Consider the following 27,722-nt stretch of genomic DNA (forward strand, 5'->3'; position numbering starts at 1 on the left):
GCTTCCATCTTACAAGACAATTAGGCTCTGTGCTTGAGTGAAAAAAGCAAATACTTTTTTATGCTGCCTTCTTCAATGGCAAACCAATAACCAAGATATTTTAAGAAAATAGGGTGTACCTGTTCTAGATTGAACTTTCTATTTCAATATTGAACAACTCAAGAAAAGTGTGTCAGATAATATGAAGGTATTGCTGGTCTCACTACATAAGAGGCATATATTTATTTGCCAAAACTTCAAGCACCAAAGTCATTAGTTGCTAATTCCAAGGTCTCCAGATTTCACTTGATAAGGCAGGCTGGGCTGTTGAACAAGAATCTGTCTATGGCCAGGTTCGTGTACCAGGGGATAATCTGAGAGGGAAATGAACTGGTGTTTTGGTAGAGGGCATTTTGTTCTCTGCATCAATCAGAAACTAAGACTGACATTTTGATAATGGTTTACTTCAACTGTCATCCTACTGACTAGGGCTAAAAGGAAATGTTCACCCAGGAGGCAAACAACTGTCTGATCTTTCACACATGCACACACACTCACACACCTTCCCGCCTGAACCCCTACATCCTCTATACTGACACTTAGAGATCATCTTTCCATGAAGAGGGTTAGTTAATGTACAGTACCCATGCAAGTCATCCTGCCTCTGTCCCTGCTCCACTGCTCCACTGCTCCTGCTTAACTCTTGACTGTATATGTTTTTCTCCATGGTGCTGTACTGTGGGAGCGCCTGGGGTCACGGCAGTGCCAGTGTTAGGTGAGTGGGCAGGTGAGCGGTGCTTGTGTTCCTGTGGTGGCGAGGCTGGTAAACTGACCAGTTCTGTTGTGTGGACTAAATGGAGGATGCTAATAAGAGTATGCTAATAAGAGTATGCCAATAAAAGTATGCTAATAAGAGTATGCTAATAAGAGTATGCAAAGAGGAGAGGAGAAAGATGGAGGAAGAAAAAATAAGAAACAGGTGATAATTGAACATATGCAAATGGAAGGTTAAGGCACAGTCTTATATATTCAAAGTATACATAAAGCTCTCCCTCACTACCCCTGGAACCCCCTCTCTCTCTCTATTCCTCTCCTTCCATCTCACCCTCAACAACTCCCCTCTCTATTTCCCTCTTTCATTTCCCCTCTTCCTGCAATTGTTTTTGGTGGTCATAGATCCCTCAGGGAGGTTGAGGTCTTTAACTACTGAACCCTGTCCTCTGGTGGTAGTAGTTTCATTTGTATCAGTCACGAGCTGTCCTGTTACCACTGTGAGAGTGAGTTTGCTATAATTGATGGATATAACCATTCTTCTAACAAGAGATAGTTGGTTCCAGTGACTGTGCAGCATGGCTGTGTGTTCACCTGTAGAGAGGGTTAGAGAGATAAGCTGTTTCCTTTGACGACAGCTCAGGTTTAGTAACTGTTGAGTGAGACAGTGAGATTAGTAGCGCTCTTTAGGCTAAAGCTTTTCGTGGACAATCACCAAGTAGATAGTAATGATACAGATCTTTGTTCTGCGGTAGTTATAGAGGATTTGGGCTAAGCAGAGTGGGGCACCCTAAACAGTATACCTGTAGCTACTGATTTGCAACTGTAACCTTATTACTTCTATACTCTTTTACACAAGCTCACAATGACTTGACCAATATGGCCAGGAGAAATGTACCTTCGTGTATTGGAGTTGCGCTGCACTCCCTCCACCTGTAGTAAGACGTGTATGAACCCCACTATGGGGCCACTGGAAGCCTCCCAGCTTGGCTCTAGTCCCCCAGTAAGAAGGGGACTAGAGGGGGTGACTGCGGGGCAGCAGGGTGGCTGCTGGAGGAATTTCTCCTATATCAGGTGACCCGTTGCCTCTCTCCTCTCGCCCGGCCCACACCGGGGTAGTGCTTCTCACGGACACTGTATCCAGTGTCACAAAAGCACATTTTACACAACAGGGATACAGAGAGTGCGCCGAGGTGCAGTGCAGTGGTTCTGCTTGGTCCAGCTCCAGGCTCTGCTAGATTAGCTTGTCGTTGGGTTTCAAACCTCCCCCTGGGCTCACAGCTCTACTCCTCATTGGTGGGGATGTCCATCATCAAAGCCTTATAGATATATCAAAGAGTTCCAGTGTTGCTGCTGCAGTCTCCATGGTACTGTTAGACAGGGAATCAATGATTAGACAGGCCCGTCATAATTAGGTAAGTGTCAAATTTGAATTTATTGCTTTATACTGAGCTCTGTTCAATAAGCGGTTTCTGTTTTGTTTGGCCTTTTTGTTTGACAACCCATTGTGAGGTGATGAGTTGAGTGCCTGTAAGTCTCATCTTTGTGATGAGGTCATGTCTGGCAGTGCTGTGACAGTGGAATATTGAGTGGTTCATATACAATAGAATGGTCTGCAACAGAGAGAGAAACAGAGGGAGGGAGAGATAAATGGATGGAAAAGAGAAGGTCTTGATAGATGATAAGATGCTTTATATGTTTGTTTTTTAGGATTGTTGTTGTTATGAGGTCTCATAAATGTTCTCCTGAGTCGAAAGTACGTTGCTTTGAGCTACTGTAAATATTAATGCGGGATATACACCTAATATAATCAGTTCTGAAATAATGCATTTTTTTTAACCAAAAACCATGCAGTGACAGGGCAAGCTCACTATCTCCTGTGCCATAAAGCTCCAGACCTCTTGGCAGAGGCTGTAGTAAGTAATATGCTTACATACAGGGATGCTACATCAGTGTATGAGAAGTGACAGTTTCTCCATTTCTCCCTCCTTAGATTCTTATCAAACATCAGGATGCTCTCCTATCACTCTGCCCTCTTGGCAGTGGCAGTGATATCATTCACAGTGACCAGTGTATCAACGAAGACCACTCAGCGACCAAAGTACCAATATACCAAGAAGCCCATGCATTACCGCAAGCCGCCCCAGATTACCATGCAGCCCCTAACCACCATCATCCCTAACACAATGAAATCAGTGGAGAAATCAGATCCCATGGATTCCTACCCCCTGGTTACCACAGAGACCACAACCTACCCCAGTGATGCCTACCAGGATTACTATACTGAAACCACAGGGCCCCCTGTTGTTGGGCATGATAATTACATCCTGGATTATAACGAGTGCTACTTCAACTTTTGTGAGTGCTGTCCACCAGAGAAGGGCCCTCGAGGGCCAAAAGGGGACAGAGGACTACCAGGTATTGAAATCACTATAACAACATAGGGACATTTAACAATACCAGTATACTGTAGTGGTGACCCATGGATTTTGATATCTTGTTGAAACGATTTTCTCCCAGGTTCACCTGGAGAAGAGGGGGAGCAAGGACCCAGAGGCTTTCCTGGACTGGCTGGTTCAAATGGAACTACAGGGCCAAAAGGAGACAGAGGTGAACACAAAAGAGAAACGATACATTATTTATTCGAGATATGTACACTTTCCTGGCTGTGTGAGCAAACAGTAGATTTATTGATTATTCAAAGTTGTCTGTTATCTATCTCTCTTTCCCAGGAGTTAAAGGTGATCAAGGATACTGTGGAATGGCAGGAACTCCGGGTATCCCAGGGAAACAAGGAGAGAGCGGTAACCAGCCAATCCTTTTAAGTCATATAGGCACATATAGGCAAAAAAATCATGAAACAAGGCTACCTGTACCTGTTCTAGCCTCCATAAAGGATTATTAAATCAAACATGTAAAATCAATTAATATCTTCCTCATAAATTCTGTCTGGGCCTAGTTGCTGAGACGGCCCACTTACACTGTGCTCTACGCCCTGCAGGTGGATTTGGCTTTAAAGGTGAAAAAGGTGACAGAGGGCCTCCTGGGGTCAAAAGTGTCCGGGGGGAGAAGGGTGAAAGCCAAAATGGGACTAAGGGTGAGAGAGGGGAACCTGGAATGGAAGGCCCAACCGGACCCCCAGGGCTGGCTGGGGCACAAGACTTGAAGGGGGACAAGGGGGACAAAGGGGAGTGTGGGACATTTGGGGAGAGAGGACTGAAGGGCGATAGAGGGGACCCTGGGCCTCCAGTTATTCAGGGCCAGGTGGGCCTTCCTGGGGTGAATGGCATGCAGGGCTCCCCTGGTGTGGCGGGCGACCAGGGGGATCCAGGACCCCCAGGGGCTCAAGGTGAGCCAGGGGTGCGAGGGCTGCCTGGACGCCAGGGAGGGAGGGGGATGTTTGGGCCAAAGGGTGACAGAGGCTCCCCCGGAATGAGAGGGGACAGGGGCCCTCGGGGGATCAGAGGGGCGAAGGGTAACAGGGTGATTCAGAAACACTCAGCCTTCAGTGTGGGCCTCTCCCCCAGTAAGTCCTTCCCTCCATCGGGCTACCCCGTCCGCTTTGACAAGGTCTTCTACAACGGAGAGAACCACTATAACTCCTCCTCCAACAGCTTCACCTGTGCCCACGGGGGGGTCTACATGTTCTCCTACCACATCACTGTGCGGAACAAGCCCCTGCGCGCCACCCTGGTAGTCAATGGGGTGAGGAAGGTTCGGACGCGGGACTCTCTGTATGGGCAGGACATCGACCAGGCATCCAGCCTGGTGCTGCTGCAGCTGGCGGCGGGGGACCAGGTATGGCTGGAGACACTGAGGGACTGGAATGGAGTCTACGCCAGCAGTGATGACGACAGCACTTTCTCTGGCTTCCTGCTCTACGCTGACAAGCCCTGACAAACGATCTGATATCTAATACAATCAACTCTACTGTACCTCCACAATACCTAAACAATCTCTACTGGAACTCCTCCATACTCCACCTCATACTACCCATACTTTACCCCACAGACCAGCCCCTCTGGGCTGCTGCTCTACACAGACAACGCATGACAATGGAGCCCACTATGCCACCACAGTACCAGGGACTGTAAAACACCTCTATATGATCTGAATTGCAGCATTCATCCCATATCTCTTTAAACTACTCCAGTGCTATAAGCCTTACTGGCATTATTTTTCATTCTACCAGATTGACAGTCTTGAAAAGATGTCCATATGTTGTTGAGTCTATAGAGGGAGTATGAAGTTTATTATTTGAGGAATACTATTCACAAAGTTTCCCAGGTTAGGTTAAATGAATCAGTATATTGTATCACTGTATTATGAGCTTTTGTACACTTTTGAAATAAAATCAATAAGTAAATGTTTGACTTTGACTGGATTTATTTGGATTGAGTTTACAATCGACAGTGCAAATACAATTAATTGTTTCATTCACAACTTAAAAGACAAATAACATTCTATTAATGAGTCATTTATGAATTAATTTAGATAAGGAATGTTATAAAACACAAGTACATTCTGGAGGCATATGAATGGGTAAACTGGGGATGCAACTAAGTTGGTTCAAAAGGGTCTAATTCTGAAAGTGATAATGTAGTGATAGTGATAGTGATAATGTACATTGATCTGGTATTGTTCAAAAGAAGTCCCTCCACACCATTGTCCCATCATCTGAACCAACAACATCACAGGACAGCGTGTTTGGAGAATCACTGGATGCATCGGAGAAGGTAGGGGGCTTAGAAGGCTAGATAGAGGTGGTGGTCTGGGGAGGTCCTTTCATAGGATCTGGATGAGATGGAGCTCTGGGCTGGAGAGAAACAACTGGTCCCTGATGTTTCCCTGTTAACACAGAGTCAGCATCAGGGCGTCAGTTGGGATTGTCAGGGTATGGCAGTCCCCGTACCCTAGCTCAAGACCAAAAATATAAAAGTAGGCTGCAAAAAAGTAGACTAAAATTCTTCCAATCCCAATTAAAATGCAATGGCTGTTTAGAATGTTGAATGGCTGGCTTTAGGACCATGCGGAGCGTTGCTCAGAGAGAAGCTGTCCCCCCCACCCTGCCATGCCCTAGGTTTAACTGAACTGATGCCACTGGTCAGCATTATGACGCATCCTAAAGGGGGACTGCCTCACTACTATTCTTTTCTGGTTTCTCATGTGCTCTGACTGTTCACCTGTCACTCGCCCATAAGCTAAGGGCTCGCTGAGCCTCTTCAGCCCCAGAGTAGGAACGCTGGCTTTGCACCAGTACTGGCCTGAGTCCCTCAGTACTGTGACTCTGTCCTGGGAAGAGGCAGGCCCCAGACTCAGCCCGTCCTGGTAGAAGTAGTAGTGGATGTGTGGAACCGGCTCACGGGCATTCAGTTGGACCTGACACACCAGGAGCATACGGTCTTCATGGATCAGACGGTCATTGGGCACAATCTCCAACACGGGCTCTGTCAGAACCTCTGCAGGGGAGAATATAGAGCATTAATACTGAAAAAAAATCCTCACATATCTACTGGTATTCAATGACCATATGATAGTGATGATAATGGAATGATGAGGGCAAATCAACTTTGAAATATGATTCCACACCCTGCACAAACTCAAAATTACAAACCACTCCAGTCACTCAACCTCACCTATGATGGACACTGGAGCAGCCTCTGAGATCACAGAGTTGGTTTCCCTCCGTCCATCCCAGGATGCTCTGCACCAATAGGATCCATGGTGTTGCAGGGTAAGGTTGGTGACACGCAGCTCTGGGCCAGGCTGTCTCTGAAGCTCCACCCCGTCTTTGTAGAGTATGACCTCTGTCAGTCTGGGGTTGTCACGGACACGACACGTCAGGGTCATTGCCTCTCCAACCAGCATGGGCAGGGGCGGGGCCTGCAGGATGGCCCACCCACCTGGGAAAGAGCAGTAAATTATTTTAGTTAAAGGGGTGGCGTAGTCCCTGTCTGGCCTGTTGACAGTTACCCTCTATGGTCAGGTGTGCTACAGGTGTAACTTAGCCTGGTTGTCAGTCTGTTTCTGCTTATTTTTCTATTGTTACACGTTTGGCGTGACTAACAAGAAAGGAGTTGGCTAATACAGACTGCTAACAGAAGGACAACCAAACTAGATGTCATCATGGCTCAATATTGATAGGGGTTCTCTTACCGTCCACCTCTATTTCTATAGGCAGGCTGTGGAGGGTGTGTTGGGTGCTTATCCATGTGGTTCTCAGGCCCTGGCAGTAGTACTTCCCACTCTGCTGTGGCCTGGCCTTCCAGAGGACAAAGTACTCAGACTCCTGGAGCTGCTCGCCCCCCCTGAACCACCGGTACCTCCACTCGGCTGACACATTCCCAGGAACACTGCACTTCAGATGCACGCTCTCCCCTGAGAAGATCCAGGGTACCCCCTTGACTAGCTCAGCCACGGCCATCTGCGGAGCACTGGTGGGGAGGACTGTGAAGAAATGTTGACAGGTAAGTCTTTCTACCATTTTGAGTAGACTACTACGGCTGCGTTTACACAGGCAGCCCAATTCTAATATATTTTTCCAATAATTGGTCTTTTGACCAATCACATAAGATCTTTTGACCAATCACATAAGATCTTTTCACATCAGATCTGTTTCAGAGCTGATCTGATTGCTCAAAAGACCAATTAGTGAAACAAATATCAGAATTGGGCTGCCTGTGTAAACTAGTCAGACTTGAGGACAAAATAAGCATTACTTCTGAGCATAAACAGCAACTTGGTCTTATTAACACGATCACCTAACATTACAAAAGGCAACTAATGTTCAGCAGTGTATAATTATTACGTACTCATGAAAATAGACAATTTACATACTGTATTTCATATGATGACATTACACAACACTGGTTTGAAGAGAAGGATTTGAAATCTCAGAGGCCTATAATGGCTGACTACACAGTTAGCTCAAATCTTTTGCCACGAATTGATATTGCTGACCAATCAGATCAGATCTTTGCCAATAATTGGTAAAAAGATCAGAATTGGTCTGCCTGTGTAAACGTAGCCAGAGAGAAATGTATTTACTAAATACCTTGTAGTTCAGCCAATTGAGGTAGTGTTGAAACAACTGAAACAATAAATAACCATTAATCATTAAAATAACCAACAATAAAATTGGTGATCATTCTGCCAATCAATCAGTCAGTGATCATCAATACACATAAATAATGATCTGTAATCTCTTTAAGTGGACTGAAAGGAACTCACCAAGGAGGCTCAGTAAGAGCTTCATGTTGAGTGTTCTGTTTGTGCTTCTGATGGGGATAACTAAAGTACAATCTTTATATATTGTCAGGGGAAATGAGACTAGTTTTCTCAGTTTCGATTGCAAAAAATACGATGTGAAAGAAACATTGTCTTCCCTTCATTGCATAAGGCTCTTCTTGACATCTTCAATAACTTTAGGGAAGTTCTTTTTTAGGAATGAGGGAATTACCAAAGCCCTGGGAGGCAACCTCATGTGTGCTGTTTTTTTTTTTAACATCTAGCTACAGTAAGCACTTGTGAAATGTTCAAATAATGCTACAGCTTCAAAATACAAGATAACAAAGTATAAAAAATGGGCTCTGGCAGAAGGTGACCCTTGCATCAAAACAAGTTTGATTTCATAATGCATGATCAATAAGTTTGCCAGCCCAGCAAGTATATAATTGTGAAGCTGTGCCACAGTATGCAGATCAATATAAAGTATACACTGTGTACAAAACATTAGGAACACCTTCCTAATATTGAGTTGCATCCCTTTTGTCCTCAGAACAGCCTAAATTTGTCAGGGCATGGATTCTACAAGGTGTTGAAAGCGTTCCACAGGGATTCTGGCCTATGTTGACTTCCCACAGTTGCGTCAAGTTGGCTGGATGTCCTATGGATGTTGGACCATTCTTGATACATACGGGAAACTGGTCAGCGTGAAAAACCCAGTTCAAAGGCACTTAAATATTTAGTTTTGCCCATTCATGGCACGCATACACAATCCATGTCTCAAAGCTTAAAAATCCTTCTTTAACCTGTCTCCTCCCCTTCATCTACACTGATTGAAGTGGATTTAACATCAATAAGGGATCATAGCCTTCACCTGGTCATTCTATGTCATGGAAAGAGCAGGTGTTCTTAATGTTTTGTCCACTCAGTGTACATTGCAAACACACCTTTGCTTGCTCTACTTTTTTTCTACTTACCCTAGATAGTCATGTTAGTGGTGACAAAGCCCTCTAGACACAGAACGGCTTTTGAGTTATTTTATTCATCAACACAACAAACCCATGGACACTAAAACAACACTGTCTCAATAAGTTACATTTAAATACAAGACAATGTTGAGCTACTCGATACAAAAACAAAAATATGGTTGTACAGATATTTTTTTACATTGCTTTTTCAAAAATAGCTGATCATTGATTGTGTGCTATCCAATGCCTAGTTATTTCAGTTAGTGTTTAAATTGGATTGAATGGGATTTTAGTAACCAGGGTTTGGCGAGCATTTGTATCTGATAGTTACAAATGTGATAAAATTAAACATGATTAAAAAAAAAAAAATCAAATATGTATAGGTAGTATGTAAATGTACTTTCTGTTGCATCGAAGACACTACTCATCGAACGCAATGTCTACTGTTCCTTCATATATCCATCTAACCCTGAATGAATGGTTACAACATGGAGCTGAGATCAACATTGTTATGGCTATTCTGTTTGGCAACATTTACCCACAAAACATTTGTACAAATAAAATTCACCACTAAATTAAAGCGCTTACTAAAAGTACTTTACTTAGATAAAACCATACTAAATATGGCTACTGAGAAACTGAAGACTTTCTACTGACGAAGCAGCTGTTCAGCAGTCAAACAAGAGTGTAGGGACTTTTAGTATCTTCTAAACTATGAACTGCAAATCATTTATTTCTTATAGGAAAAATGTACAATTTCAACTATGGTATCAATCTAGCCATTTTAATATGCTAAACATCCTTATCCCCTCTCAGAAGACTGTAGCCTGAATGCCTCAAACAAACCTAGAAAATGTTGAAACAAATAATACAATTACTCATGTAACTGTTCTCTATACAAGACTATTGTATAGGATTTAGAATGACCGCTAATGTAAACTTTACAAGAATTTTGTCTTTATTGCATCCAATAATGAATATCCACACAATAAAAAAATAAAAATCACTTCTCTAAACTGAGCGCATGACTGAACAGGTTTGGCATTTACATACATATATACACACACACACATACACACATATACATACACACACACTTATTTATAGACATCTTCAGGGGAAATTTGGTTGTGGTTACATACACATGATCCTAACAGATGCCTCTCACCAGGGCTTCTGTACTCAGACTTGGATTCAGTCAGGAGTAATACAGAGGACAAGATCAATGGTCTGTGTCCCAACAGTCTTAAAAGCTTCCTTTCCTTCATGACCATCGATGAAGGCAATATGCCTGCAACCTATCTGGTACTCTTACTAATCAGTGTTGAAGACCGACCAAGAAAGTGGTCTATTTACTTGGGTACAGGCGACTGCAAGCATCTATTTTAAGTGTGCATACAATGGGGAGGGTTGGAGTTACACTTCTTGGATCCATTACAGGGAACCTATATGTGCATAAGAACAGGAGCCACTTTCCAGGGTGGAGAGAGAGAGAGTAACAAGTCCAGAGGGTCAGGGTAGTGGGGTGTTGGGGGTCAGCCGGCAAACAACTGGGGCTGGAGAGGAGGAGGCAGGTCGTTCTCCACGTTGTCAGCGTCTATGGCAGAAGAGGCGGGGGGGTGCATTTCCAGGGGGAACCTCTCCAACACATCCTGCACTTTGTGCTCCACCCCGTCCCTCCAGTCGATGAGGTCACTCTCCAGGCAGCGAGCTCCCTCCATGACGTGTTCCTGCCTCACGCCCAGCCCCGTCTGCAGGTCCAGACGCTCATTCATCTCGCTGAAAGCAGCACTGCCTGGGGGGGAGGGGGCAGCCTGGGGCCGCTGGGGGGACGCCTGGCCTGACATGTGGAGCTCAAACTCCTCAGCGCTCAGGTTCAGAGACCGGCCATCCAGCTTCTCTATGAAGGCTACCGCACAGCACTGCAGAGGGACAGAGAGAGAGGAGAGAAAGAGGGGGGTTAGGGGAAATCACAAATTATATTCTTAATATGTGTACAGTGTATGTGTATTTGACTTTGTTTGGTACAGCTTGTCTGTCTGTTTGCTTTGCGTACACAGCCCTCTCACCAGGTTGGTAAAGTAGTATCCGTCCTCTCCGCTCATGAGGCGGCTAGGGTTACAGAAGCGGGTGATGTACTGAATGTTGGACTGCAGTCGCGGAGGGTTGGCCTTCAGGACGATGTAGATGAGGGTGGGCAGGAAGTCATCAGCAGATGCTGCCTCCTTCTTGGTGGTCTTGATGGCATTGAAGATGTGCTTACTGCAGCGTGTGATGCAGATCAGCTTGTCCCTGGGCACACGCTTCGAGTCCATCTCTATCACGTCTACAGGAAGTCAGGGTGGAACAGAGTGGTAGTTAATGTGCTATGATGACATTATACATCACATGCATGTTCAGTCAGTGTTTGGGTCTCTTTGTAAAAAAAAAACGAAAAACAAATGAATACAAGCTAAAGTCTGACCTGTGATGGCTTTGACCACATTATCAGAAACCTCAGGAATCTCCTCATCCACAGGGACACACAGCATCTCAATGGTGACCCAATGCAAGGCCCTGCAACCCACACACACACACTTTAGTGAACAGATGCACAAGGAGGCATACAGCAGCTTCAATGCTCATACTTAGTATCATATCAGTTTCATTGTCTTTACCTGATTCTTTTCTGAACAGCCAGGTCTTTCTTCTCATCGTCTGTGGTCTCAGGACAAAAGACCTCATCGTAGAGACGTGTCATCATGTATCTCTCTACCTCGTCCATCACACTCTCCACACGCTCCGACGACCCTGGGGTCAACACAGACACAGACGGGAAAACAGCAAATGTGAGTCATTCAAGGCCTACCTATAGATAGCTCTCAGAAAGGATCAGAGTGTGTTCATTCTCACCTGCAACTTTATCATCAAGCCTCTGTTTCAAGATATCCTTAATGATCTGGTATTAGAGTATTAGAGGTGAGGAAAGGAGAGGTGTACCTTTGAAGTGTGTTTGCAGGCGGTCTGACAGGTTCTGGTAGAAGTCCTGAACACACTCAGACAGCTCATCAGCACCCAGGTCCTGTGGAACAAGCACACTATTAGCTTGAAGGGATTGTTGTATATTGTCCTTCATTTAAAGTTTAAGGGCGAGTTCACGCTGATGTTACTCCAGAGTATTGAGTGACTAACCAAATGTTTGTTTTTTGCATTTGTTTTAGTCATCCTTCTGTTCTACGATGAGGAAGTGAAATGGTCCAAACCCAAACCGGAGGGGTGAATGAATAGAAGTAACCCCCATGGGACTCATCAGGCTCTCCACATTCAGAAGCCCCTGGTGCTATTGTAGTGTACTACTCACCCTCTTGCAGGCCATGCTCTCTGTGAAGGCCCGGCACTGTTTGAAGATCTCCCTACCAGGTTTCAGTGTCTTGAGGAAGTCGATAAACTCTCGTGTGGTGCAGTCCGTCTCTAAGGGCTTGCGGCTCACTGAGGGGCTGGGGGTCGACTGGGCCTCGCCAGGGACAGAGTCTAGGAGGGTGGAGGACACAGATAATGGAGGGAATGATATGCCTGTGTGTATGTACAATATTCCATAGGTGGTGGATATAAAAGACTGGCTTTCAGCCAGCCTTCGGATGGGAAGCAGAGAAAATAAGGGTGGGTCTTTATTCATCTCATACTTTCCCAGCACAGCTTGCGGAGTTGTGATTTCACAAAACATCCTTCTGCAATCTGATTTTAGGTAGTCCCTTTTTGCTACGCTTCAAATGCATGGTTCCACATGAAAGCAATTGCCATACCAAGCACTGATGCAGCCAGTCAAGATGCTCTCGATGCTGTAGCTATAGAACTTTGAGGATCCGAGGGCCCATGACAAATCTTTTCAGTCCCCTAAGGGGCACCCGTGTTGCAGGTCAGTGTGGCGGATGTGTTGTTGCCTACCCTCAACAACTGGGGGCGGCCCGTCAGGATGTCCAGGATCCAGTTGCAGAGGGAGGTGTTCAGTCCCAGGGACCTTAGCTTAGTAATGAGCTTCAAGGGCACTACGGTGTTGAATGCTGAGCTCTAGTCAATGAACAGCATTCTCACGTACAGTTAGGGAAAAAAGTATTTGATCCCCTGCTGATTTTGTACGTTTGCCCACTGATAAAGAAATGATCAGTCTAATTTTAATGGTAGGTTTATTTTAACAGTGAGAGACAGAATAACAAAAAAAAAAATCCAGAAAAACGCATGTAAAAAATGTTATAAATTGATTGCCATTTTAATGAGGGAAATAAGTATTTGACCCCTCTGCAAAACATGACTTAGTACTTTGTGGCAAAACCCTTGTTAGCAATCACAGAGGTCAGAAATCTCTTGTAGTTGGCCACCAGGTTTGCCCACATCTCAGGAGGGATTTTGTCCCACTCCTCTTTGCAGATCTTCTCTGAGTCATTAAGGTTTCGAGGCTGACGTTTGGCAACTCGAACCTTCAGCTCCCTCCACAGATTTTCTATGGGATTAAGGTCTGGAGACTGGCTAGGCCACTCCAGGACCTTAATGTGCTTCTTCTTGAGCCACTCCTTTGTTGCCTTGGCCGTATGTTTTTGGTCATTGTCATGCGGAATACCCATCCACGACCCATTTTCAATGCCCTGGCTGAGGGAAGGAGGTTCTCACCCAAGATTTGACGGTACATGGCCCCGTCCATCGTCCCTTTGATGCGGTGAAGTTGTCCTGTCCCCTTAGCAGAAAAACACCCCCAAAGCATAATGTTTCCACCTCCATGTTTGACGGTGGGGATGGTGTTCTTGGGGTCATAGGCAGCATTCCTACTCCTCCAAACATGGCGAGTTGAGTTGATGCCAAAGAGCTCCATTTTGGTCTCATCTAACCACAACACTTTCACCCAGTTGTCCTCTGAATCATTCAGATGTTCATTGGCAAACTTCAGACGGGCATGTATATGTGCTTTCTTGAGCAGGGGGACCTTGCGGGCGCTGCAGGATTTCAGTCCTTCACGGCGTAGTGTGTTACCAATTGTTTTCTTGGTGACTATGGTCCCAGCTGCCTTGAGATCATTGACAAGATCCTCCCGTGTAGTTCTGGGCTGATTCCTCACCGTTCTCATGATCATTGCAACTCCACGAGGTGAGATCTTGCATGGAGCCCCAGGCCGAGGGAGATTGACAGTTCTTTTGTGTTACTTCCATTTGCGAATAATCGCACCAACTGTTGTCACCTTCTCACCAAGCTGTGTGGCGATGGTCTTGTAGCCCATTCCAGCCTTGTGTAGCTCTACAGTCTTGTCCCTGACATCCTTGGAGAGCTCTTTGGTCTTGGCCATTGTGGAGAGTTTGGAATCTGATTGACTGATTGCTTCTGTGGACAGTTGTCTTTTATTCAGGTAACAAGCTGAGATTAGGAGCACTCCCTTTAAGAGTGTGCTCCTAATCTCAGCTCGTTACCTGTATAAAAGACACCTGGGAGCCAGAAATCTTTCTGATTGAGGGGGGGTCAAATACTTATTTCCCTCATTAAAATGCAAATCAATTCATAACATTTTTGACATGTGTTTTTCTGGATTATTTTGTTGTTATTCTGTCTCTCACTGTTAAAATAAACCTACCATTAAAATTATAGACTGATCATTTCTTTGTCAGTGGGCAAACGTACAAAATCAGCAGGGGATCAAATACTTTTTTCCCTCACTGTAAGTGTTTCTTTTGTCCAAGTGGGAAAGGGCAGTGTGGAGTGCAATAGAGATTGTGTCATCTGTGGATCTGTTGGGGCGGGAAACAAATTGGAGTGTGTCCAGGGTGTCTGGAATGATGGTGTTGATGTGAGCCATAACCAGCCCTTCAAAGCATTTCATGGCTACAGATGTGAGTGCTATAGTCATTTAGAAAGGTAACCTTGGCGTTCGTGGGCACAGGGACTATGGTGGTCTGCATGAAATATATATGTATTACAGACTGGGTCAGGGAGAGGTTGAACATCTAGGGAACTGTAGCTGGATGCCCCATGTGACCTTCTCCACAGTGACTGGGGGTTGGGGGGGAGTGGTAATGGAGCAGAGTTCTGAAAGAGGGGGGAAAGAGGAACTGTGCTCCAACATTATGCAGAGAAGGGATGCAGTGGTGGTTTGGATCTGCTCATCCCTCCAGTAATGGTAGAGAAAACACTATAAACTGTAAACCCTATCTCATAGACATGGATCCTACCTTTCTTGGGTGGTGTCTTTGCTGAGGGAGTGAAAAACTTAGTCACTGTGTTGACTTTCCGTGACTTCTCCTTGGTTTTCCTCTCTTCAAATTTGCTTAAGGGTGCGATGGCAGCAGGCTGGGCTGCCCCCTGGTGGTTGTTAGCGTATGCTGCCGTCTCCTCCATCTGTAACCTGGGACACAGAACGGACATTGTTGTTACCACCACATGATCAATACTGAAGACAGACAGACAGTGGTCCCTAAATAAAACAAGACAGATAAGGTAAGAATGTCAGAGATTCAAAAGGCAAGAACAATTTAAACTAATGACAGACAGCAACATGACACTGTTCCATTTGCCTCTGTGAAATTGGCTGTTGAAATGTTTGTTAATCAATGATAAATAGTTACTTGTGTGTTTTGTTTTCGACTCTACCCCTCAATTTTAGCGGGGCATTTAGTGTTTGCCGCCGGGCTCCTAGATTTCAAATCAAGTGCTAACTCCGCCAACCCGGGGACTATGCATAACAAGCTTGATCAAACAGACAACACACACCTCTCTGCCAGAGCATGGTCCTCCTGGATCTGTTTGTGTCTGGTTTGTTGGTACTCCTCCCGCCAGCACTTGGAGCAGAGGCCCTGCCAGGCCACATTGCCATAGAAACCACATCCCTTCGTACACAGCAGCTCTGACTGGTCCACATGGATCCCACGACGTTCAGGCCCCTGGCTCATCACTCACGGCTAGCGAGGATACTGCTGTGAATGACAGGAAAAATACAAGACTGTGAATGATGGCATGGTAGAAAGATCCGCAGTCAGAAGTAGCCTAAAGCGAACTTGATGGCTATTATTTATCAGGACTTTGACACAGTTGAATGCCTACACACTATGGTCCACATTCAGGTTGAGGTATTTGATAAAAAATATTTTTAATAGAGGTAGCTAGCATAATGACATATTTCAATCCAAACACTGAAGGAAATCTCAGTGAAATCAAAATACGAGTTCATACTGCGGCAGTGTTTACAACTTTACCACCCAAGTTACCCAAAGTGGAAATCTGACACATCAATCTGCCCATTTCTGGTGATTATGACTACTGACTCATATTGGTAATGCATGATAAGAAAAACAACACAGGATGAATTTAATGGATGACCACAAACAATGGTAAAAATGTTTATGGCCTTCTAGCTGTAACAAGTCCCAATAGAGAAGCTACACTTGAATTTGTTTGAAGCCACATCACAACGTTAGCTAGCTAGCATCCTGATTTATTAACACGCTAGCTAGCTAATGCCAAATATTTTGTATAACTAACCTACTACTGTGTACTGTATAGCTGCAAGCAATGCACTGAGCTCAGTTCAGCTCTAACTAACTAACTAACTAACTAACATTAACTCACTCTAACTTAACGAACAACGCGACGCAATGACATTAGCTACCGGTAGCTAGGCTTCTTCTGGTAGCTAAATGTTTAAACTTAGCTAAAAAATAAATGAATACATAATTTAGTATTCTACAATGTACCCACCTGACCACTGGGTCCTGACCTGAGATACATTTAACTAAGTAGGGTTTGGCTCACACTACTAGAAGCTAACGTTTGCACTTGCAGTTGAAGCGCTAGCTAGCGTGACAGATTCCTCGCGGACCCAACAAAATTGACAAGCAATTCAACAATGTCGTTAGCTGGCTAACAACATTCTGCGACTCCTTAGCTTTTAAGAAAGATTATTGAGTGTGGATAGTTCGTTTTTTATGCAGCCATTGACAATATCTGCTACCCACTCCTGAACCGAGGTAAAATCAGATTCAGGTAAGATATTCGCCTGTAGTTTTCCTTACTTCCACAAACAGCAGTTAGGGACCGTCGACATAGTGACAAATAAAAAATTTCAAATTTCAATAGCTCTTTAACCAACCGAGGTAAAGACAGTTTCAGGTTGGATATTCGACGGATATACACCTGTAGTTTTCCTTACGTCCACCAACAGCAGTTAGGGACCGTCAACATAGTGACAAATCAACATTTTCAAATGTCAATAGCTCTTTAACCATTACTCCTAAAACTTTCAAAACTGGTTGTAGCTAACCCGATGGCATAGACACACATTGCACACACTTTTTTTTTGTCGGTTTACATCTCACACTATTTTCAGTTATTATTTAGATTTTTGAATTTCAATAGCTTTTTGGTTATATGACCTACTGACTTTAAAGAAGGTTCAGAATGTCCACTCAGTGGGCCTACACATTGCACACCCTTTAGTTTGTCCATTTTCATGAATTTTGTCAACTTTAGAATTTCAATAGCTCCTTGGTCATGTGACCTACTGGACTCAAACAAGGTTCAGAATGTCCACTGACTACCCTTCTATAGTGCACACCTTTTAGTTTGTCCATTTTCATCTCACACGTTTTTCCATGACTTTTTCAAACTTTCAAATGTCAATAACTCCTTGGTCATGTGACCTACTGACTTCAAACAAGGTTCAGAATGTCCACTCAGTGAGCCTACACATTGCACAACCTTTACATTGTCCATTTTCATCGCACTCAATTTTACATACATTTTCAATAGGTCCTAAGTCATGTCACCTACTGGACTCAAACAAGGTTCAGAATGTCCACAGACTACCCTTGTATATTGCACACCCTGTAGTTTGTCAATTTTTATCTCACACGATTTTACATAAATTTTTCAAACTTTATAGTTTCAATAGTTCCTTGGTAATGTGACCTACTGACCTCAAACTACATTCAGAATGTCCACGGACTGGCGGAGACGGGCGCTGCGAGGCATCCAGTGTGGTAACCCGACCGATCCCGGCGAAGCTGGCGGAAGCCCCGGGGAGAGTTCTCTTGTCTTTGTGAAGGGCAGGGCGCCCTGGAATGGGTTTGCCCCGAGAGAGGGGCCCAAGCCCTGGAAAGCATTGCGACTTCGGCGGCGTCCGGTGAGCTCTCCCTGGCCCTTGAAAATCTGAAGGAGAGGGTGTAAATCTCACGCTGGGCCGTACCCATATCCGCAGCAGGTCTCCAAGGTGAACAGCCTCTGGCATGCTGTAACAATGTAGGTAAGGGAAGTTGGCAAAAAATATCCGTAACTTCGGGATAAGGATTGGCTCTAAGGACTGGGTCGGTTGGGCTGGGGTGTGAAGCGGGGCTCGAGGCCGGCTGAGGGAGCAGTCGCTCCGCAGCCCTCCTCTCGCCACCATTGGAAGTTCGTTGTGCGGCCCATCTCGCGGTCTCTCGTGCGTGATCTCGCACGGGTCTGCGTGCGGGGGTTCGTCGGGGTGGTGTCCGTCGGCGGGCCGGTTGGGAGTTGGGTTCGGCGATTGGTGGTGGCAACACTGGATGTGCGCCGGGCCCTTCTAGCGGATCTCCCCAGCTACGGCGCTCGCCGGCCCCACACATTGTAGGTTGGGAGGTCTCCTCTACGCTCAGTAGACTTGAGGTGGAGACTAAACCCATTGGTCCTGCAGTGATAGGGCATTGCATGGATCTGGCTCATGCCCTACGAAGTATCTCCAGCTTGTCTGGAGGGTAAATTGATTTGATTTGCTGCGGAACCATAAAACGGATGGAAGAAGCCTAGGTTCCCACTAGGCACGGATCACTGAATGTCAACTTGATGAAATTCAAAGGAGCGTACCTACCTGTCGCTGTCGCACTCAAATCACCCGTGGGGTGACTGTGACCCCCTCATGTCAAAGTGAGGAATATCAATGAAAGCGCTGCTAAAGGTGGCTTCCTATGGCTCTGTCCCGGAGGGCTGACTGGGCAAGCAAATGATTGAAAGGGGATGATTATTTTCTGTTGCTTCTTCCGAAACCCGGGCGATTGTGCCGCTAGATACTGCAATGGATAGTGAAACCACAGCCAAGGGAACGGGCTTGACGGAATCAGTGGGGAAGACCCTGTTGAGCTTGACTGTAGTCTGGCACTGTGAAGAGAAATGAGAGGTGTAGAATAAGAGGGAGGCCTTGGCCGGCAGTGAAATAACACTACTTTTGCCCCGGGTGCTCCTGCTGGCGGTACACCTGTCAAACGGTAATGCAGGTGTCCTAAGGCGAGCTTAGGGAGGACAGAAATTTCCCGTGGAGCAGAAGGGCAAAAGCTTGTTTGATCTTGATTTTCAGTATGAATACAGACCGTGAAAGCAGGGCCTCACGATCCTTATTAATTTTTGGCTTTTATGCAGGTGTCAGAAAAGTTACCACAGGTATAACTGGCTTGTAGTGGCCAGGCGTTCATAGTGACGTCGCTTTTTGATCCTTCGATGTTGGCTCTTCCTATCATTGTGAAGCAGAATTCACCAAGCGTTGGATTGTTCACCCACTAATAGGGAACTGGGTTTAGACCGTCGTGAGATCGGTTAGTGTTACCCTACTGATGATGTGTTGTTGGTTGCAATAGTAATCCTGCTCAGTACGAGAGGAACTGCAGGTTCAGATATTTTATGTATTTGATTGGCTGAGGAGCCAATGATACAAAGCTACCATCTGTGGGATTATGACTGAACCCCTCTACGTCAGAATCCCCCCTAAACGTAACGATACCGTAGCACCGCGGATCTTCTGTTGGCTCGGGATAGCCTGCCTCGTTTGGCAGGTGAGTAGAGCCGTTTGTGACAGGGTTTGGGTGCGGCCAGATGAGTTGCCCCCCCTCTTCTGATGCACAGCCACATGTTTACGGGGAAGCTGGTGCTAAATCACTCGTAGACGACCTGATTCTGGGTCAGGGTTTTGTACGTAGCAGAGCAGCTCACTCGCTGCGATCTATTGAAAGTCAACCCTCGATCCAAGCCTTTGTCGGGGACGGAAGGCGTCTTCCTCCACCATCATCCTTTTTTACTTACGGGTTACCAGGTGCACGCAGAAGGGCCAGGGGCCAGACACAGAGTGTGAGAGAGCCCAGGCAGGTGGGTAGAAGGCATACGACATTGACATTGGGCTCTGGATAGGTGGGGGGCTAGGTGGTGATCGCCCATTCGTCCGGGCCCGTCCTCTGGTGGGACTGTGATTCAGGTTGGGACTCACTGTGGAAGTCAAAAGGTCACCAGATGCACGAGGAGGCCTCCCTCAAGGCGGGGGGCACTCAGAGTACGAGCAGGGACGGCCGGACTCAGGGGCTGGGAGCAGCACTCAGGCTGTGGAGGTTGGGTTAGGGACTAATATTAAACCTATTATGGATTTATATTATGGCCGATCAGTGGCTTCAAAGCCTCTCAATGTCCAATACATAGCATCAGCAATCCAGGGTTTATATGGGTGATTATGCAACTGCAAACTTCAGAAATTAAAACTTATTCAAACACCATTTTACCAGTATTGTACTTGTCTTTGATTTGTCTAGAAACTATATTTGATAATGGCTGCGATTGTACTATTTGGGAATTTATATATTTTTGTAAATTTTCCGAGACAGCCATACACAAATGTCATTTCCATCACGTCATTAAACATCAATTTTAGTTGAAAATGAAATATCATACAATTGATTTATTACGCATTTCTTATACATTTGTACATGAACCTATATTGAATATTATTTAAAGTGATTTTTAAGGTTTTACTAATATTAATAATTCAACACGATGCCTGAATGTATAAACATGCCTTGGTGACAGCTGAAAACATTTATCATCAAAAATAATATATTTCCATCCAACCTTTTTGTGAGATTATGATAACAACCATATGATTTCCATATCTAAAACAAATGTATGTAAATTATACATACTAATTTACCTCAAAATATGGGTTGTGATGGAAATGACAATGTGTGGTGGAAATGACAAGTGTGGTGGAAATGACAAGGTGTGACATCTATGTAAAAAACACATATGAAAACAATATTTTATTGCAAACATTTTGAACAACAACCATTGTTAAACATTTCAGACCTATACTGGGTTGTAGGCCCATCACTCACAACGTGTACAGCAGGAGCCGATGGGCAGAGCTCAAGAAAGTAGGCCAGTGTTTTTAAGAGATGGGCCCAGATAACAGAGGGATAGTGCCGCATAGTGAGCTCAGTGAGCTCAGTGAGCAAAGTGAAACTGTATCATTTGTGGTATATCCAACACAGGTGTGGAGGGTCACCTGCTTGTGAGAATCACCAAAGTGAACTGCCTGGATTTCACTGGTGTATTTACACAGGTAGTTAGTTCTCTGCAAAGTCAATATGCACAATGATCTCCTCTTTCCCCAGATTCTCTTAATTCTCTCAGTTGAGTATTGGTGTCGAATGTTGTACACGTGTTTCCCCAACTTTTCTTTCAATCCTTTTGAGAAGTCCTCCAATAGAATTTGCAGTGTGCCACATACCTTTTCTTTTACTGTTAAATGTACAGTGAACTTCTCCATGTTTCCCTCTTTTTTTCTTCTCTCTCTCTTCAGCTTTGTTTTTCCACTCAAACCACCATGTCTGCTCACCAGCATCAAAGTCAGATGTTTTAAGCTATTTTGGTGGGAATACATTTTCTGAACATCACGCGCCAATGTAAAATGCTGTTTTTGGATATAAATATGAACTTTATCTAGCAAAACATACATGTATTGTGTAACATAATGTCCTAGGAGTGTCATCTGATGAAGATCGTCAAAGGTTAGTGCTTCATTTAGCTGTGTTTTTGGTTTTATTGACACATGTCCTTGCTTGGAAAATGGCTGTGTGATTATTTTTGTCTATGTACTCTCCTAACATAATCTAATGTTTTGCTTTTGCTGTAAAGCCTTTTTGAAATCGGACAATGTGGTTACATCAAGGAGAAGTGTATCTTTAAAATGGTAAAATAGTTGTATGTTTGAGAAAGCTGAATTATGACATTTTGTTGTTTTTGAATTTGCCGCCCTGATATTTCACTGGCTGTGTCCCGCAGGTGGGACGCTAGCGTCCCACGAAGCCCATAGAAGTTAACAAACCCAAAGTCATCCTCATTCAGGCCTGCAGGGGAGGTGATCCTTTCATTGAAAAAAAGTATTGTTTTTCCAAAATGTATGTAAACCTTTTGTACTGACTTTAACTTGAGTAGAATGCCTCCATTTTAAAGAGGATTTGCCTGTTGTTTCAGGCAATGACGGGTTTGTTTGGGTCAGTGACGCGGTGCCTGGTCCCAGCCATGACCTGGAGTTAGAGAGTGACTCAATCAGGAGGGAGCACAAACGAAAAGGACTTCATCTCCCATCTCCCTCATATGAACACATTCTCAGGCATTATATTGGTTGAAAATCACTGTGAGTAAACCCTCATTACATTCCCTGCCCTTTCAGATACGTCCTACAGAGATCCAAAGATCGGCACCTTTTTTGTCCAACACATCATGGAGACATTCAACACCTATGCCTGTGATGATCATATAGAATAATTATTCAGGAAGGCAAATATCTGGAAACAGAACAGTTCCTCATTGCGCTGTATGGAATAATTGATCACCTTTGATTTACTTTGAGCCACAATAACATGTTTGTATTTTCTTCCATACAGGTCATGGTTCGCTTTGAAGATTTTCACATGGGAAAAGGCAGACAGATGGCCAACCAAAGACCGAGTCACTCTAACAAAGCAATTCTACCTCTTCTCAGGCCTCTGAGTAGTTGTGATGGTTGATGAATTGTACTGTATTCACAATGGAGGAATAAGGGAGGTACATTGTTTCAGTTTTTTTGTATAAAACCATACATCACAATAAAGTGTTTGGCATCACCATTATGTTTTCATTTATACTTATAATTAACCATTTAACACATTACTTTATCATCAACAAATGATGTATTATTAGCAAATTCAAATATGATCGTTTAGAGCTAGGTAGTCTTTTGTTCCAGCCCTGCTCTAACACACCTGATTCAGCTAATCAAAGTCAAGATGAGCAGCTAATTAGTAGAATCAGGTGTGTTAGAGCAGGGCTGAAACAAAAGTCTATAGGGTAGGCTACCCAGTAGCTTTCCAGGAGGAAGATTGGCCATTCCTGTTTTAACATTTGGAAGATAAGCAAAATAAGTCTGGGTGACAAAAGCCCTGTGTGCCGAAATAAAAGATCTCACAGAACTCAAAAACATTTAGATGGGATATGCCTTTGGCTACAAATGAAAAGTAGGTTAATTTTGCCTATCCACTATTGTTAGGCAGTGAGCAAGCTTGCCTATGGATTGGTGCTACTATTATTTCGGGAAGGAGATGTACATTTTTTAATACCATAGATGATATTTAAACCTATGACTTATCTCCATCATAAAATGTTTTTTCAATGACTAGCAGGTCTATTCAAGCTGAGTTGTCTATGCCTGTGTGCTACTTGGTATGAATGAAACTACAGTAGGCTGGTATGGTTACCAGTGGCCAATTTGGCATAACTGCTCGGCACCCAGGCTCTGGAATGAAGGTTATAGCTTTGTTTTTTGAAATTATACTGAACAAAAATACAAACGCAATTAATAAAGTGTTGGTCCCATTTTTCATGAGCTGAAATAAAAGATCCCAGAAATTCTCCATACGCCCAAAAAGCATATTTCTCTCAAATTTTGTGCACGAATTTGTTTACATCCCTGTTAATGAGCATTTCTCCTTTGCCAAGATAATCCATCCACTTGACAGGTATGGCGTATCAAGAAGCTGAGGAGGAGTATTTCTGTCTGTAATAAAGCCCTTTTGTGGGGAAAAACTAATTCTGATTGGCTGGGCCTGGCTTCCCAGGAGTGGTGTGTATTCATGGATGCTAAGGGAAGCCGGGATTCCCCAAAACAATTGACCAAGAAAAAGAGAAATGATTTATCTTTCTCTGTGTTTCAGAATTTTCCTTCAATTCATAAGAGGCTGAATGTGTCTCACCGGAGAAAGCATCTGAGCGAGCGAAACAGCGCCCCTCTGTCTCTCTATGTGTAGTGTAATAACGGAGCTGTGAGTCGGGAAAACCAGGAACGAGACAAATCCATGTGGCTAAACGCCGGTACACAAGGATTATTCCAACTGGTGAGAAAACATGAGTGACATAAAGGGGAGGAAATGATGAAGGTAAAGTTCAGGTGTGAATCATAATGACTAACAGGTGCGCGTAATGATGATTCCCAGGACCGGTGGTTAGTATTCTGGCGACGTCGTACACCGGAGGGGAGGAGCAGGAGAAGATGTGACAGTACCTCCCCTCTGATGCACGGCTCCAGCCGCAGGATGACACCGTCCAGAGGCACGACCCCAAGAATGAGGAGCGGGTTGGTCCGGGTGGCGAAGGTGGAAATCACGGATGATGTTGGGGTCCAGAATGCCCTCCACCGTAACCCAACACCGCTCCTCTGGGCCATACTCCTCCAAGTCCACCAGATACTGGAGCCGACCCCCATGACATCGGGAGTTCAGTAGGGATCTGACAGCGTATGCCGGACCCCCTCAATGTCCAGGGGTGGGGTGGAGCTGGGTCGTGGGGGACAGTATCAGCGAGGGGACCAGGAACCACCGGGAGACATGAAAAAAGAGAAGGGAGACATGAAAAAAGGGTGAGATACGATAGTGACTGGGTAGTTGTAACCTGTATGTCACTTCATTGACACTCCGGAGAACCTTGAATGGCCCCACAAACTGGGGGCTCAGTTCCTTCGGTTTGGAGCGAGCAGTCGCACCACGCTTCGCTCCACAGGTAATATTCCACTTCGCTACATTACAACGGCTTGATTTGTTTGATCTGAGCAATTCTTCTTAGCTAGCTACATAGCCGTCTTTGTATCAAAGATAATTGTGTAGTTTAGAGTAACTGAGTAATTATCGAGGCTAGCTATCTTCGTCCTCCTAACGTAGTCAACACTGCTAGCTGCTAGCTAGCTAGTCATCACCGTTAGCTAGCCAACTTCTACCGACTAGCAGAAACTATTACATTACAACGCAACGACTTGATTAGTGTGGTGTTAGTGTTAGCTAGCCAGCTACATAGTTGTCCGTGCTGTCTCTGTATCTAAGATAATTGTGTAGTTTGAGTTTGAGTATTATCGAGGTGTGCTAGCCAGCCGCGACGCGGCGCCAGACTTACTCAACACACCTAGTCATCATTAACCCACTGCCAGCTAGCCATCCGTTACCGACTAGCAGCGCTGTAGTTACTAATACTAAACAACGGAACGATTAGACTAGTGCAGTGTTACCTAGCTAGCTACCTAGTTGTCTTTGTCATAACTTGATAATTGTTAATTGATAATTGTTAGCTAGCCAGCCATCGAGGTTAGCTAGCCAGCTATTTCCGTCCCCCGCGACGCCATTTTTCCTAACCTAGCCAACTACTACCGACGAGCAGCATTGTTGAAACTAAATACACTACAAGGAACGTCTTGATTAGTGTTATGTTAGCTAGCTAGCTACAAAGTTGCTTTGTATCATGACAAGGTGTAGTACTGAAACTACCGAGGTTACCTAGCCAGCTACACGTTCAAAGTCAACAACGCAGCCACTGCTAGCTAGCCTACTCCACCAGCCAGCAGTACTGTATCATCTTAGTCAATAACATTTTTGCAACGTAAGCTTAACTTCCTGAACATTCGAGACGTGTAGTCCACTTGTCACTCCAATCTCATTTGCATTAGCGTAGCCTCTTCTGTAGCTTGTCTACTATGTGTCTGCCTATCCCTGTTCTCTCTCCTCTGCACAGGCCATACAAACGCTCCACACCGCGTGGCCGCTGCCACTCTAACCTGGTGGTCCCAGCGCACACGACCCACGTGGAGTTCCAGGTCTCCGGCAGCCTCTGGAACTGCCGGTCTGCGGCCAACAAGGCTGAGTTCATCTCAGCCTATGCTACCCTCCAGTCCCTAGACTTCCTGGCGCTGACGGAAACATGGATCACCACAGATAACACTGCTACTCCTACTGCTCTCTCCTCGTCTGACTACGTGTTCTCGCATACCCCTAGAGCATCGAGCCAGCGGGGTGGTGGCACTGGAATCCTCATCTCTCCCAAGTGGACATTCTCTCTTTCTCCCCTGACCCATCTGTCTATCTCCTCATTTGAATTCCATGCTGTCACAGTTACCAGCCCTTTCAAGCTTAACATCCTTATCATTTATCGCCCTCCAGGTTCCCTTGGAGAGTTCATCAATGAGCTTGACGCCTTGATAAGTTCCTTTCCTGAGGATGGCTCACCTCTCACAGTTCTGGGTGACTTTAACCTCCCCACGTCTACCTTCGACTCATTCCTCTCTGCCTCCTTCTTTCCACTCCTCTCCTCTTTCGACCTCACCCTCTCACCTTCCCCCCCTACTCACAAGGCAGGCAATACGCTTGACCTCATCTTTACTAGATGCTGTTCTTCCACTAATCTCATTGCAACTCCCCTCCAAGTCTCCGACCACTACCTTGTATCCTTTTCCCTCTCGCTCTCATCCAACACTTCTCACTCTCCCCCTACTCGGATGGTATTGCGCCGTCCCAACCTTCGCTCTCTCTCTCCCGCTACTCTCTCCTCTTCCATCCTATCATCTCTTCCCTCTGCTCAAACCTTCTCCAACCTATCTCCTGATTCTGCCTCCTCAACCCTCCTCTCCTCCCTCTCTGCATCCTTTGATTTCCTCTGTCCCCTATCCTCCAGGCCGGCTCGGTCCTCCCCTCCTGCTCCGTGGCTCGACGACTCACTGCGAGCTCACAGAACAGGGCTCCGGGCAGCCGAGCGGAAATGGAGGAAAACTCGCCTCCCTGCGGACCTGGCATCCTTTCACTCCCTCCTCTCTACATTTTCCTCTTCTGTCTCTGCTGCTAAAGCCACTTTCTACCACTCTAAACTCCAAGCATCTGCCTCTAACCCTAGGAAGCTCTTTGCTACCTTCTCCTCCCTCCTGAATCCTCCTCCCCCTCCCCCCCCCCTCCTCCCTCTCTGCGGATGACTTCGTCAACCATTTTGAAAAGAAGGCTGACGACATCCGATCCTCGTTTGCTAAGTCAAACGACACTGCTGGTCCTGCTCACACTGCCCTACCCTGTGCTTTGACCTCTTTCTCCCCTCTCTCTCCAGATGAAATCTCGCGTCTTGTGACGGCCGGCCGCCCAACAACCTGCCCACTTGACCCTATCCCCTCCTCTCTTCTCCAGACCATTTCCGGAGACCTTCTCCCCTACCTCACCTCGCTCATCAACGCATCCTTGACCGCTGGCTACGTCCCTTCCGTCTTCAAGAGAGCGAGAGTTGCACCCCTTCTGAAAAAACCTACACTCGACCCCTCCGATGTCAACAACTACAGGCCAGTATCCCTTCTTTCCTTTCTCTCCAAAACTCTTGAACGCGCCGTGCTTGGCCAGCTCTCTTGCTATCTCTCTCAGAATGACCTTCTTGATCCTAATCAGTCAGGTTTCAAGACTGGGCATTCAACTGAGACTGCTCTTCTCTGTGTCACGGAGGCTCTCCGCACTGCTAAAGCTAACTCTCTCTCCTCTGCTCTCATCCTTCTAGACCTATCTGCTGCCTTTGATACCGTGAACCATCAGATCCTCCTCTCCACCCTCTCCGAGCTGGGCATCTCTGGCACCGCGCACGCTTGGATTGCGTCCTACCTGACAGGTCGCTCCTACCAGGTGGCGTGGCGAGAATCTGTCTCCGCACCACGTGCTCTCACCACTGGTGTCCCCC

General features: G+C 45.4%; 3 protein-coding genes, 1 long non-coding RNA gene and 1 pseudogene across 7 annotated transcripts; 3 read left to right on the forward strand and 2 right to left on the reverse strand.

The window, feature by feature from the left end:
* The first annotated feature begins 704 nt into the window (after positions 1-704).
* LOC106580960 (uncharacterized) lies at positions 705-4,824 on the forward strand. The gene is made up of 3 exons (XM_045703385.2): positions 705-754; positions 2,744-3,108; positions 3,752-4,824. The coding sequence occupies exons 1-3, from the start codon at positions 705-707 to the stop codon at positions 4,645-4,647; spliced, it is 1,311 nt and encodes a 436-aa protein (XP_045559341.2). The 3' UTR covers positions 4,648-4,824.
* A 294-nt stretch (positions 4,825-5,118) lies between these two features.
* Positions 5,119-8,104, reverse strand: LOC106580961 (high affinity immunoglobulin gamma Fc receptor I). 2 transcript variants are annotated; one of them, XM_014162559.3, is made up of 6 exons: positions 7,981-8,104; positions 7,805-7,840; positions 6,907-7,197; positions 6,387-6,653; positions 5,934-6,209; positions 5,119-5,598 (listed from the first exon to the last, which is right to left on the reverse strand). In XM_014162559.3, the coding sequence occupies exons 1-6, from the start codon at positions 8,003-8,005 to the stop codon at positions 5,504-5,506; spliced, it is 990 nt and encodes a 329-aa protein (XP_014018034.3). In that variant the 5' UTR covers positions 8,006-8,104; the 3' UTR covers positions 5,119-5,503. The 2 variants fall into 2 exon arrangements, with proteins under 2 accessions (XP_014018034.3, XP_014018033.3); XM_014162558.3 differs by having other exon boundaries at positions 5,119-6,209.
* Positions 8,105-8,997: 893 nt separating this feature from the next.
* Positions 8,998-17,107, reverse strand: LOC106580958 (rab5 GDP/GTP exchange factor). 3 transcript variants are annotated; one of them, XM_014162555.3, is made up of 9 exons: positions 16,967-17,107; positions 15,669-15,871; positions 15,131-15,303; positions 12,283-12,452; positions 11,922-12,003; positions 11,600-11,732; positions 11,407-11,498; positions 11,012-11,268; positions 8,998-10,864 (listed from the first exon to the last, which is right to left on the reverse strand). In XM_014162555.3, exons 2-9 carry the CDS (start codon positions 15,845-15,847, stop codon positions 10,478-10,480), a joined length of 1,473 nt encoding a protein of 490 aa, XP_014018030.1. In that variant the 5' UTR covers positions 15,848-15,871; positions 16,967-17,107; the 3' UTR covers positions 8,998-10,477. The 3 variants fall into 3 exon arrangements, with proteins under 3 accessions (XP_014018030.1, XP_014018031.1, XP_014018029.1); XM_014162556.3 differs by lacking the exon at positions 16,967-17,107 and adding an exon at positions 16,653-16,960 and having other exon boundaries at positions 15,669-15,868; XM_014162554.3 differs by lacking the exon at positions 16,967-17,107 and adding an exon at positions 16,653-16,960.
* LOC106580959 (uncharacterized) lies at positions 16,730-23,368 on the forward strand. The gene is made up of 3 exons (XR_001323005.3): positions 16,730-16,937; positions 22,197-22,359; positions 22,610-23,368. It is a non-coding gene; the product is annotated as an uncharacterized LOC106580959 (long non-coding RNA).
* On the forward strand, positions 18,183-19,931 carry LOC145862473 (uncharacterized; annotated as a pseudogene).
* Positions 23,369-27,722: the final 4,354 nt, after the last annotated feature.

This window comes from Salmo salar, chromosome 20 (assembly GCF_965601325.2).
Source record: "Salmo salar chromosome 20, fSalSal1, whole genome shotgun sequence".
Classification (NCBI taxonomy): Eukaryota; Metazoa; Chordata; class Actinopteri; order Salmoniformes; family Salmonidae; genus Salmo; species Salmo salar.